We start from the raw sequence: 13,495 nt of genomic DNA on the forward strand, positions 1-13,495 counted from the left end.
TGTTCTCCCCGTTTCTACATTTCCATTGCCTCTGTTCTGATATGCTAACTTCTACAAGGGGACTTCTGAAAAATCCACTACTGTTGTGAATGTAAGGTGTACTGTACCTTTTGAGAGCTAGCAAGGACTTAGAGAAGCACACCGTGCTAGAGAATTTACAATGTAAGTTTTGTTTCAGAACAGCTAGCAAGGCTGGGTTGCCTGGAGTCAAAAACAGATTCAAGTTTGCTAATCAGTTTACATTATACCCCAAAATGCCAACCTTCAGTCAAGTTTGAATTTAGGATATTGGCAATATTAAAAACCAACAAAACGATCTGATGTTTTGGGGTAAAGGACTGGGGAAAATTGAACAGTTGGAGGGGAGAACTGCCAAGCCACCAGCATGTACAGAATGCCTAAAACACTGCTCTCTTAAAGGTACCTTTATCTATCAATGACTTGTGAAACAAATTTCTTAAGAAGAAAATCTACAGGAGAAGGTACAAAGGGAAGGTTTGACAGCTGCCTGGTTTTGAAATTTGAATTTTTGGTAAATCTTATTCTGGTTTTTTGGGCTAGTATTATAGAAGGGAAAGTAAAAGATAGGTTAGAGGAAGGAATTGCAAGTAGTTGTTAATTGTTATACTTTGAAATAGTTAATTTTTACTTTAAATAGTTCTTGGCCTTCCAAAGTTTCAAATTACTGCACGGGATAAATCTTGTGTTACTGGTTTAGATTAAGCAAGGGGGTTTTACCCGTGTCGTAACGGTGGCACAGTGGTTAGCACTGCTGCCTCACAGCACCTGAGACCTGGGTTCAATTCCCGCCTCAGGCCACTGACTGTGTGGAGTTTGCACGTTCTCCCCATGTCTGCGTGGGTTTCCTCCGGGTGCTCCGGTTTCCTCCCACAGTCCAAAGATGTGCAGGTCAGGTGAATTGGCCATGCTAAATTGCCCGTAGTGTTAGGTAAGGGGTAAATGTCGGGGTATGGGTGTGTTGCGCTTCGGCGGGTCGGTGTGGACTTGTTGGGCCGAAGGGCCTGTTTCCACACTGTAATGTAATGTAATCTAATCTAACTACTTTCCTCAATCACCATACCATCCTCTACCCCAAAACATCAGATTGTTTTGTTGGTTTTTAATATTATCAATATCCTAAATTCAAACTTAACTGGATTTTGGTATTTTGGGGTATAATTTAAACTAATTGGCAAGGCCCTCAGCTGTGTAAGATCCATCCCCTACCCCCCTTGACCTCATCAGCATCCACATCCAAAGGATCATTAGCTGCCATTTCTGCTACAACTGATACTACTAGTTCCCTGCCTTACCTTGTCAGTCTTCCACAAGGACTGGGACACCTTGGTCCACTCCTCCACTCTCAACATCTCTCCTCCCTCCCCTCCATGGCACCATCCCATGCAGTCACAAGAAATTGCCTGTTTACTTCTTCCAGCCTTGCTGTCCCAAGTCCCCAGACGTGCTTTTCAGCTGAAACAGCAATTAGCCTGCATTTTAACTCCATTTAAGCTACTGGATTCACTCTTCACATTATGGCCTCCTCTATGTTGGGGAGATGAAGTGCAGACAGGGTGACGGCTTTGCAGAGCTCGTACGTTCAGCTCACACCATGTGTTTCCGGTTGCCTGCCATTTGAATGCGCAACTGTGTTCCCTGGCAAAATCTGTCTCCGGCTTGCTGCAGTGTTCCAGTGAAGCTTAGTGCAAGCTAGAAGAATAACTCGTTTTCTGCTTGAGAACCCTGCAACCTATTGAACTCTACATTTAGTTCAATAATTTTAGGGCCCCAACCCCCACATACCAGACCTTGTCATCATTTGGGCTGCTACCACTGTGAGGTGGTTTTCCTGAGATTTCACATACTAGATGCAATTTACACTCACCAACTTCTGCAAACAGTAAACGTTTATTAAAGATTGCATGAGCTAGGTGACCCCCTTGACGCTCTCTTGCAGGCATGCGAAGTCGAGTCAGAGGCTCTGAACAAAAAAACACATTCCCTTTTACAGGTTGGTTGGTCATGCTCACAGATACTCTGGCCACTCCCCCCACAGTCAGGTGGCACTGAAGACAACCCCCAGCCACTCCCTCAGTGACATGTTACCCCAGGTACAATGAGATGAGATCATCCTCTGAGATAATGCAAATGTAAGTGCCGTAATCCTAGGGAATTGTTATGCGGACAGTTTCCCGAGACAATGTAGATGTGATGTGTCCTAGCTTCGGGGTGGCCCTGTACATGGGTTATGGCTGTGCTGCTTCCTCAAACAATGCAGGTGTGATAAGCTTCAGCGTCAGGGATGATCATGCAAGAGAACCTGATTGGCTGGAGGGTGGCTATGGAAATATTTCTGAATGGAAGAGATTGCATAATAGCTTGATTTAATAATGGGGGAGTAGTAATAAATGACTATTTAAATGGAGTGGGAGTCATCCGCATTCCTGCATGAATCGTCCCCACCCACTTCTAGAATATTCAGTCAGTGCAGTTTAACCCTTTTAATATTACATTAATGTCCAGAGAGATATTTAATCTTTTAATATTACACAGCAAACAACCTATTATCAGCTGCTAATGGTCCCTATTAGCTTTTTATACTTGCAGGCTGACATTTTACCCATTCCTTTGTCAGCCCAGCTGTTTCCCTCTATCAGCTCCGTCTCTACTTATCGTTTCCACCTTCCTCGCCCTTCATCTTTACAGGAATATTTTGGCTCTGTACTTTTGCTATTTTTTCAATGACAATTCCCAGTCCACATTGACCAGATCCTGTCTTGACATCGAAACTGGCCTTGCCTGATTTACAATTTTTTAGTTCCCACCTGTTTTTATCCTTTTCCGAAATTACCTTTTTAAAATGAGTTATGGTCATTATCACTGAGATCCCCCCCCCAACTGACATTTGCAGAAACTTGCCTGGTTCTAATCCCCAAAAAATGGTCTAGCATTGCTGTCTTTTAGAACTTAATATGCACCGGCTTAAACTCTCCTGGAAATGAATCTCTCTCTCCTTTCCCCCCCAAATTTTTGCCTATCCCAGTAATATTTAAGTTGAAATCCCTTACTATTATATCCCTATTAATTTTACTCAATTCGCTTGCATATCTGTCGTTCTGTCCCACCCTTGCTATTTGGGGTTTATTGTACACTCTGAGCTATACGATTGTTCCCTTTTTCAAGTTCTACTTAGATGTTTCCTCAATTGAGGCCATATAAAATATCATCCCTCCTTTATTGCAGTGATTGACTCTTATCCTTCTGTTTCACCTAGAGGTTGTATGCTCTAGAATATTGACCTATCAGCCCTGCGCCTTCCTCAAACTTGTATCTGCAGTGAAAGTGATATCCCCTAGGTGTTACTCAACATTCTCCACTCCTATGTTTTAATCACGTGCTTGCTTGCTTACAATAAATGCCATCCAACTTTGCCCCATTCTTGTGTCTTAAGTTTTATATATGCTGCATCTTCCAGATTGATTTTGTTTTTTCTGTATTTTGCTGTGCATCATCCCCTATTTTATATCCACTCTCCATCTGGGGCTTTTCATACCTTCTCACAGGTCACCTGTACCTTCTCTGACTTCTGTTAAGTTTCAGGCTGACCAAGTCTAAAATGTGCTATCCATGTCAATCTCAGTCTTGCAAATGCACTGCTGTGCCTCCAGCTGATGCTTAGCTCTTAAAACTTAGCGCTTAAGCTGATCAAACCAGTGGCACTGGCAGATGTGATCATCCAGAATTCCAGGCTAAGACATCCTACATAATTTGTCAACCTTTTGAAATTCTGATGTGAATGCTATTGAAGTTAGTTTAGTTGCAGTTCCTACTGGCCTGATTTGGACCTTGAATCTCAAGCTTTTATTGAGAAAGTCCATTGCTGCAGGTCACTTCCAGGTTTGTTCTTGCTGCTGCTCTGACTTGGGAGAGTTGACAGCCATGAAAACCATTGTCTGAGAGAAGATTGTAGCTTAACTAATTTTAAGATTGCCAGATCTCCAATAGAAAAATAAAATGAGAGTAAATGTATTTTGTATTCTTGTGAACAAAGATACAAAATGTTTGTGATAAATTAGTACATGCAAAATTGAAATTGATCACTCAGAATATTGTCTGGAGAAAATGTCATGGTCACACAAGTATAAATCTTGTTGCGGTAAAATCTGAAGACTTGTGTGATTGTGTAAATATGCTCAAACATAATTGAGGCTGATGGAATTTCCATAATACTACAGGCAATGACACTATTATCTTAAATCATGGGATCCTCATCTGCATAGGAGAGGGAATAAGCATTTTAGTTGGAAATCTTGGGAAGAATGGAATTGAGTGGAATGAAATCACTTTCTCAAACTGATTGACAGTCATAGATGTATAGCATGGAAACACACCCTTCGGTCCAACTTGTCCATGCTGACCAAATATCCTAACCTAAACTAGTCCCATTTGTCCCATAATCCCTCAACCCTTCATTTACCCATCCAGATGCCTTTTAATGCTATGATTGTACCAGCCTCCTCCACTTCCTCTGGCAGCTCATTCCATCCCTGTATTGAAAATGTTGCGCCTTAGGTCCCTTTTAATGTGAGAGGGGAAAGATATAAAACAATACTCTCTCTCTAGTTCTGGACTCTCCTCATCCCAGGGAAAGGACCTTGTCTATTTATAAACCTCTGACCCTTCAACCTCTGACACTCCAGGGAAAACAGCCCCTCCTTGTAGCTCAAATCCTTCAACCCTGGCAACATCCTTGTAAATCTTTTCTGAACCCTTTCAAGTTTCACAACATCCTTCCGATAAGGAGACCAGAATTACACAGTATTCCAACAGTGGCCTAACCGATGTCCTGTACAGCCGCAGCATGACCTCCTAACTCCTATACTCAATGCTCTGACCAACAAAGGAAAGCATACCAGATGCCTTCTGCACCATACCCCATCTACCTGTGACTCTACTTTCAAGGAACTATGAACCTACATCCAAGGTCTCTGTTCAGTAACACTCCCCAGGACCTTACCATTTAAGTGTATAAGTCCATGATAATGTGGAATGATACTGTAGTGGTCGAAACTGTTAAGATCCCAGCTAATGTTTAATACCAGACAAGTCAATCCTAGAAATGAACCTGGTTTGAGCAAAGCAGCCTCTTGTTGATGCATATGTACACAAATGCTGTGGATGTTGCTTACTAACAAAAACATTATTAACCAAAACAGAACACGAAAGAATAAACCAAACCACCAACTTAATCAGATTTTAAGGCAAAAAATGCACCTAAATTGCCAAAGCCAGCATTTGAAGAGTGCCAAAACACACACCTGGTACAGTATAGTACTCTCCCTCATTCCTTTATTAAACATACTCAAAGTCACTTTAATTGTTGGACTGAAACTATGGATAACTCCAGATGGAAGCTATTGGACTACTACTTAAAGCTTTAAGTCTTCAGGGTGTTATCCCAACAATTCTGGTCTTGGGCAAACACTGACTTACTATCTATGCTTCCCTATTCGGGAGCACTACACTATGCAGCTGTCCTATTCTAGGTACTTCACAGGACTGCTCCATTCAAAGTAAAAGCTGAATTTCCAAATTAAGATCTGCATTTTTCTGGTCATTGCAGATAAGTGTTTGCTATAATTAAGGATGAATACTTTGTTTTCCTGTGCATGTTATCTCAAGCACATATGGAAGCAACGTTTTTGGTTCATTTATTTGGTCACTTAGTGCAGGATCCTAAAGAATAAAAGTTAAGAATGGAAAATCCTGCTGCCTTTGTTTTTAGAACTTTCTTTGAATGTCAGTTTGTAGATTTCCTGTCTCACTTACAGTTCCTAAGCAATCCTGGAACATCTAATGTTTTCAGAGTTAATGTAAACAACTTATATAGTGATATTGTTAAATTGGGTCTCAACCTGTTTAATTTACATATTTCCCTCATTTCTTTTTTTTAAAAAACAACTTTTCCTTTCAGGTAAGAGCCAAAAATTGGTAATATTTGGTCTGACTGTGAAGAAATTATTTCCTTAGTTGCACAATCTCTCCAATCCCTTTCTTTTCGCCCCTGTTCTACTGGATTTTGTCTTACTCTTGACTGTCATGTCTTTTCACTGAAGCAATTCCTATCTTTTCTAATTCACTTCTTCCTTTCAGGCTTCTTAAACTTCCAAAATTCAACATTTAGTTTTAGAAGAAAAATTACACCTTGTGGGGCATGTCTTAACTAATGGGTTACAACGATTCCAACATTTGTTTTAAAACAGTTCAAATAGTAGGTATAATAACTGGTTAATTTTCAAAATTCAAATATTTAAAAAATTGAGTATTCATGTGAGACCGTTAACTCGTTTTCTCCTACAAGTATGTCCAACTTCTCGCCTGCTGTCAACCTGAAAATTGCAACTTCTAGAAGTTGATTTATTTGAGATTTGTTCCGGATAATTTTCGGAGCCGTGAATAAAATTTATGAAAGCATAGTTAATTATGGTAAACTAATCTGGCATTTTGAGTATAACTTGTTTTAATATTGTAATGTAAATACTGAAAACTTGGAAAAATTTTGTGCAAATTTGTTTCCATCAAGATGTCGGCAATCAGAATTGAAAGCTACTTTATGTTTAAGTATTTAGAAAGTCCAATCTTTGCAGTATTACTAGTGCGTCACGTGTTCTGACATTATCTTTTTTTTTATTCCCTTCAGTTTAACTTCGTTGGTAGAATCCTTGGCCCAAGAGGACTCACAGCAAAACAACTGGAAGCAGAGACTGGTTGCAAGATCATGGTTAGAGGGAAAAGTTCAATGCGGGACAAAAAGAAGGTAAGGCCAAGATAAAATTAGTGCAACCCAACCTGCAGATCCCTCCAGAGTTACCATAAGAACATTGAGTGGAAGCAGGAGTAGCCCTTTCAGTCTTTTGAGCCCTTGATGTGTTTTAATATGTAGCGATCTATTAACCCTGGCTTGAAAAAACTTGATAATTGAGCCCTTGCAACTCTGTGAAGATTCCAAAATAAGAATTCCAAATAATCATTATTCTCTCAGTACAGAAATTGTTCATTATCCATGCTAAATAGGCTACCCCTTATTCTAAAACTCTTCCCACCTCTCAGTTCTGGACATCACCAGCCAAAGGGAATAACCCTCCTGTATTCATCCTGTGGGTTCTTTTAATTTTGTATGTTTGAATGGGATTACCCTTCTAACCTCCAACCCATTCTTTATAACTCCTCATAGGGCAGTCCGTCCGTCTCGGGAATTAAATTGGTAAACCCTTTTTATTTTCCTCCATCTGGAGAGCACACACTAATTCTAAAGATTGCAGTGAGACTTTACAGGAGGCTTTGATTATAGAAGTAATAAGGTTGACATAATGTGCTGCTTTGTTAGTTGGTGATACCTGCATTTTAACTGATATGTGAGCAAGATAGCAAAGACTGTTTTCAAATTCAACACTTCATGCAACAGTCTTATGTTGTCCTTAACTTTTCAAAAATGCTTATGCAAATATTGTATTTGATTGCATTTATTGTATGGCATCTTGTTACAAAATAGTGGGAAGTGTTGTATTATGTCTCTGCATCTTAAAACAAAAATAAACTAAAACACAATATAAAGGCAGAAAAATGAAATAGAAAATCTAACTGTACAGTCCTCACATGCTCTGTCTTGAGCATGGTAGCTAGGCATGAATCCTGTGTTGTCGCTGGAACAAAACATTCTTTGCCGTCTACCCTCCACTGATGCCATCACCAGTGAGTCCTCGGTGGACCTAGCTGATGCAGCTGCTAATACTGCTGGGTCTCTTAGTGGACCCAAATTTGCCGCTATTGCCTCTCCTCTGAATGGTCTGGCACTAAAATTTAATTTGTCCCCTTGTTCTAGACCACCCCACCCCCCCTCCCCAAACCAGTGGGAAAAACTTAATATCTTGAAGACTTCAAAATCAAAGAAAAGACACTATCTCTTAAATTCTAGGTGAAACAGCCCTAATTTGTATAATCTCAATTTAACTTCTGAAGTCTACGTATCATTCTTAAAAACCTACACACTGTCCCTCCAAGGCTAATATATGCTCCTTGAGGTTGGTGCCCAGATCTGCACTCTGTACTTGATTGGGGTCTAACCTGGGTTCTGTATAAATGCAGCACAACTTCTGTTCCTTGTACTCCAGTCCTCCAGATATAAAGGTCAGCATTCCAGTAGCTTTTTTGATTGCTTTCTGCACCTGTTTGTGACATTTTAACTATCTATTCAATTGAGCTCAAAGTCTCTCTAGGCATCTACTGTATTAAACTTAATACTGTCTAGAAAATACCCTGATCTATCCTTTTTGGTCCAAAATGGATAACCTCACGCCTGTCACAGTTTTGCCCATTCATCTAGTCTATTGCATCCTTTTGAAATTTGTTATCTAACACTACCTATAATCTGCCTAATTTCGTCATAAGAAACATTAGATGGCACTTGGGAATTGCACTGAATAGTTACTAACTACCATATGAAATTACAAGCTTTAATACCAGTGTTGTACGTCTGAGCTATTGAGAGATATTCCAAATATATTTTTAACTTGTTTGACTTTTTTTGAGAATCTTGTTCTAAAGCACTTTACATTTTGGTTGTAGTCAATTTGTATTAGTTCTATTTCTCTCTACATTACAAGAGAATGTTCTCTGAACTTGCACAGCCACCTATGCTGACAATGTGCTAAGGGCTGTCTATCTTTAGATACTTTAACAGCAATCCAAACAGCAGCATTTGGAAAAAGTTGCTTTCAAAAAAAACACTAGTCTTGTGTAAGAGACTGGCTGGTCAGCACCAGTCCACTATTTGAGCCTGAAGTTGAGAAAAAGGAATGAAACTTCAACTTGGAGCATATAAAACTGAGCATTGGATCAGCCTGTCTGATTTTTTTGGACAAGACGTATAATGGATGTCCTGATCGTCGCCTAGCTTTATATGCCCACAAATGTTAAGTTTTACGCAGAAACTAAATGTGGCTCCATTGTTGATTGGCTTCAAAACATACTTTACTCCTTGCCAAAAATTCTGCTATATCTGATTTGTTCCATGTAGTCCCAAATTACATTAACGCAATGTGTAACATCTAATGTAGTTTTTGAGTGCTTTCCCTTTTGTGCAATAACTGCTATATGCTAGACACCAGTTAAACACAGATCAGTGGCCAGCCTCGTGATTTTTATTATTCCAAAACATTTACAGCTCAAATTCTGTCAGATATACATTCTTTGTTTTGGTTGGATTGTCCACTATTGATATGCTCAAGCTGGTGTTTCGCCTCCGAGATTGACATGGAGAGGACTAGTTTAGCATGAGTTGCAGCTGGGGACAACTTTTTAGAGCAAAACTGAAAATGTTGATCAAAGGTACTTGATATTGCCACATACCAAGCTGTTTCCATTTGCTTTAAAGGATTAGTTCGCAGTTACCTTAAACTTTAACTGGAGTTACCACCAGTCTCGAGAGGCCAGGCATTACTTCCAAAGTATTGCTGTGAAGATTCCAGAATATATTTGGATTTTGACAATGAGATAATGCACAAGTTATCTTGTGAATCTGAAGTTGACTGATCTACATGAAATTTCTTATCCAAAGTTATCTATTTTGGAAAGGAATGGAAATGTTTCATATTTATATCTAATTATATGTTTGTTAACTATTGTAAAACATATTAGTTGCTCTGTCAAGTATGGCTCCACCATACTTTATAACCTGACTAAATTTCCTACGTAAGTGGCTGCACTTCCAAAGTACTGTTGACTGGCTATAAATTGCTTTGAAGGATTGGGTGGTTGTGAAAGGCCCAATAAAAGCAAGTCCTGTTTAAAATTGGGATCTTCCATTATTGTAAGCACCTAGGGTGTGGAAATAATTGCAGTTGATGGCACAGTCACCACCAGATTTTGTAATGAACTGCTTATTAATAAAACTACTGAATGCTCTTCATGTGGCTACATGGATGCAATGTATAACACCATGAAATACAGATATCAGTGTATCAAAACCCAGCATGTGCTCGTTTTGACTGATCTTGGAAAAGGTGGTATATTGTTTGACACTACAGCTCAGTGCCCTGAGCAATGACTTGTGTCCATCAGAGCCATTGCAATTAGTGTTACTGAGCAGAACTTCCATTAAGTTGAATCTGTAGTGATTACAGCAAGATCCAGTGGACCTAGATTCGCCTGCATTTAAGTAGTAAGAATAAAGCAGGAATAGTGGTTATAATTTTTCCACAACTACTGTGCTGCCAGGTAGTGGCTTCACATCTCACCCAGAGTTCAGTTATATTGTTAGCTTGTTTTTCCGAGGTTTCACACATGAGGTGCAATTCACACACACCAATGTCTGCAAACAGTTAAAGGTTATTAAAGCCAGTACAAGCTAGGTGACCCCCTTTGACCCTGTCTACAGGTGTGCAAAGTAGAGTCAGAGGCCCCAAACAAAGAGAAATTATCCCCTTTGTACAGGTCAGTTGTTAATGCCCACAGATACTCTGGCCACTGCACCCCCCCCCCCCCCAAAATAACCACATGTTCCCCTGGTACAATAGTAGAATGAGGTCTTCCTCTTAGATAATGTAACTTAATGCCTTAAACCTGGGGAATTGCTATGCAAACAATTTCCTAACTCACTGATTCCCCAAGGCAGTGTAGGTGTGATATGCCCTAGATGTGGGGGATGGCTATGAAAGCATTTCTGAATGGAAGGGACTGAATGAGAGTTTAATTTGTCCCCACCCACTTCCAGAATGTGCGATTTAAACCTTTAATGTCCAGGGAGATGGTCCAATTTAATCTTTTAACATTGCAATATGTTTGATCAAGCATTTGAAGAAAGCAAGTAGAATATGTACTCTTCAGAAATTTCTGAATCTTGTACTGCAGCTTTCATTTGTTTTTCTTTCTGACTAAAGGCCTATTTTAGCAACATTTGTTATTAAATGACAAATTCTGTCATTTTTCATTTTGCATCAATACATCACTTGCAACCACTGGAAGCAGTGATAAGAGATTCCAGTTTCTGAGCAACTTGAATGTTGCTAGATTGATTTGATAGAAGTTACATTATTTTTGTAGAAGTTAATTACATGTGCCAGAAAATAGAACTTTTTACCCAGACATTTTGCTGAGTTTGTGCTTTTTGCTGTAGTCGGAGAAATATGCTCGGCAAATCAAATCTTCCTCCTATTAATTAGTTTTGAAGGTGACAAATGAAGTGTAAAATTTCAATACTTAGTCATTTTAACCTGCAGGCTCATTAAACCTGGGTGAGTACATAGAATGTATACACTTTACATTGATAAAGTGTACTGCATTGATAGTTTGTTTCTCTCCCAAGACTCTCATTTTATAATGCTTGAGCTTTCTGTATAATCAACATTGCATTCAGACTTTCCAGCTCATGTATATATTGCATAAAGTGCACATTTTGCCATCCATTAATGCTTATGATCTCAACTTGCAATTTGAGATAATTGGATAATGAGTTTATGGCTCATGTGAAATATTCTCAACTGTTCAAGAGTCTGAAGAAAATTAAAAGCAAAGATCAAAAATCAGTTCAGGCCACAAATTAATCAGTTGGATGAGTGACTGCACGGGTTTACTTGCCCGAAATCTGTTAAAAACTTAGATAACCTTTTGAAATGGTGTACTTTGAATACTCTTTTTTAAACAAACAGCATTCTAATCGTGCTGTTGCAGTGGCTTCTTAATATCTTGCTCGCCCACAAATGGGCAGTGACATCTGATGTAGTATGGGATTCTATCTTTGGCTGCTCTTTTGATTTACATGCATCTATTTAACATTTATCCTACTAACTTTATAGCCTTTTCCAGTGAGCCAATTGTTGCTATCTCCAACTACCAGTGTAGAGCTTGGAGATATCAAAGCTTCAAATTTCATTTTAGTAACAGCCAAAACTTTCTTCCCTTGTGTAGCAGTTTCAAGGCACTGCCCAGTTTTGAAAGGAAAGACTGAAAGAAAATGGCCTTTTGTGAAAAGTTGGTCAACCTGGTATCTGTGCAGGCAGGATTTCTCAGCAGCCCTGCAAGAATTGGGGGACACTACCTAGGGACAGATCCTCAGAGGTACGAGACAACTCGACCAACAAACAGCACCCTCCAAACATTGTATCAAGGGATGTACATAGAAGTGGTAATGAACCCTGAAACTGTGAACAGTGGAGCCTGTCTAGTTGATGGGATAGCCATTTACTCTAATCTGAAAACAGTTTGGGAGGCTCTATGAAGTCATCAAAATTTCTGTTAAGTTAATTTGGGATGGTATCAATCCCTTTGTTTCCATGAATGATGAGATTAAACTGACTCCAGCAATTACCGTAGATACTTTGTGAAATGGAATTACTAGAGGGACAGGGCCGGCTAGCCCTTTGGAATCGCAAGGGTAAAAGGAGCAGCGGGACCAGCTATCGGGGCTCTTTGCCTTTTCACTCTCCCCACTCTGAACTCGCTGGGACTGAAGGCATCAATATTGTGTGTGACCTCAGACTTCGTAAGTTCGCAACAACACTAGAGGCAGAAAAGGAGCTCCACTGGACAGGCAAGTCCCTCTGAGACTGAATAAACCCTTTTCAGGCCTGGGACATTCGAACTCTGAAGTAGTTGGTTAGGCATGGGGGAGGGTGGTTGTATAATTCTTAAAGTATAAATACTCTGTAAATTGTGCAAGATTAAAGATTTTATGTTGTGTCCGCTCCAGTTTTCTCATTTGATATCAGGATGTAAGTTTCATCGAAGTATGGATTGGGCAAGTTGAATTTTTTGTTTCTGTAATAAAGTTCACTGGTAATTTTGAAATTCTATTCGACTCAGTCTGTGCTCCTTCTGGGTACACAAATTCTGGCTGAGTTCACAGCAGATCTTAAGCTGTAATTCCAGTGTCAAGGACTGAAGGGTGATCAGGGCAGCTGGAACCGCCCACTCCAGGAGGATTGTTGGCCAAGATAAGCAGTTTGATCTGGGGGTACTGCCTGAGAGGGTAGGTACCAGGTTGCCCCACCAACAAGAAGAAATCATCCACACATTGGTGGCAGTCACGATTACTGTGTGGAGATAAGTTCTGACTAGCTGGTCAGGCTCTAAACAGTGAGTTTGGTTCAGTGCGCTCTCTCCAGAGGAGTTGCCCTAATGTGGCATTCGGGTCTTTGAAGTTTGTGTCTGCTGGAGAGAGACCACCACAGTAATCGGCGAACCCCAGACACCGGCCTGAGTGCGGAGTAAAGGAAAGAGGCCTTTCCACACCGCCGAAATGTTGAGCTTCCTGCCTGTGACATTAAGCTGAGTTGTGAAAAATTATGCACTTGGACCAAAGTTCCATTCTTTTTATTACTGCATCTATCGAGTCCAGTATGTCAGACCACTGAATCAGTTGCATCTACTGTCAGACTGTTATCTTTTAATCAGTAAAATAGAAATTATTTTAAGGGGCTGTGGTTCCAAGAAGTTATGG

General features: G+C 39.9%; 1 protein-coding gene across 8 annotated transcripts in view; it reads left to right on the plus strand.

Moving 5' to 3' along the window:
• qkia (QKI, KH domain containing, RNA binding a) overlaps window positions 1–13,495 on the plus strand; it is a 109,402-nt gene that overhangs the window by 48,100 nt on the left and 47,807 nt on the right. For all 8 annotated transcript variants that reach the window (XR_006315641.1, XR_006315643.1, XR_006315642.1 and 5 more), the window contains exon 3: window positions 6,701–6,817. Coding sequence is in view for 5 of the 8 variants with exons in the window: in XM_043717412.1 (XP_043573347.1) it covers window positions 6,701–6,817 (117 nt within the window). In the remaining 3 variants the exon portion in view is untranslated. The remainder of the gene's footprint in view (window positions 1–6,700; window positions 6,818–13,495) is intronic.

Source organism: Chiloscyllium plagiosum, chromosome 27, assembly GCF_004010195.1.
Source record: "Chiloscyllium plagiosum isolate BGI_BamShark_2017 chromosome 27, ASM401019v2, whole genome shotgun sequence".
Taxonomy (NCBI): domain Eukaryota; kingdom Metazoa; phylum Chordata; class Chondrichthyes; order Orectolobiformes; family Hemiscylliidae; genus Chiloscyllium; species Chiloscyllium plagiosum.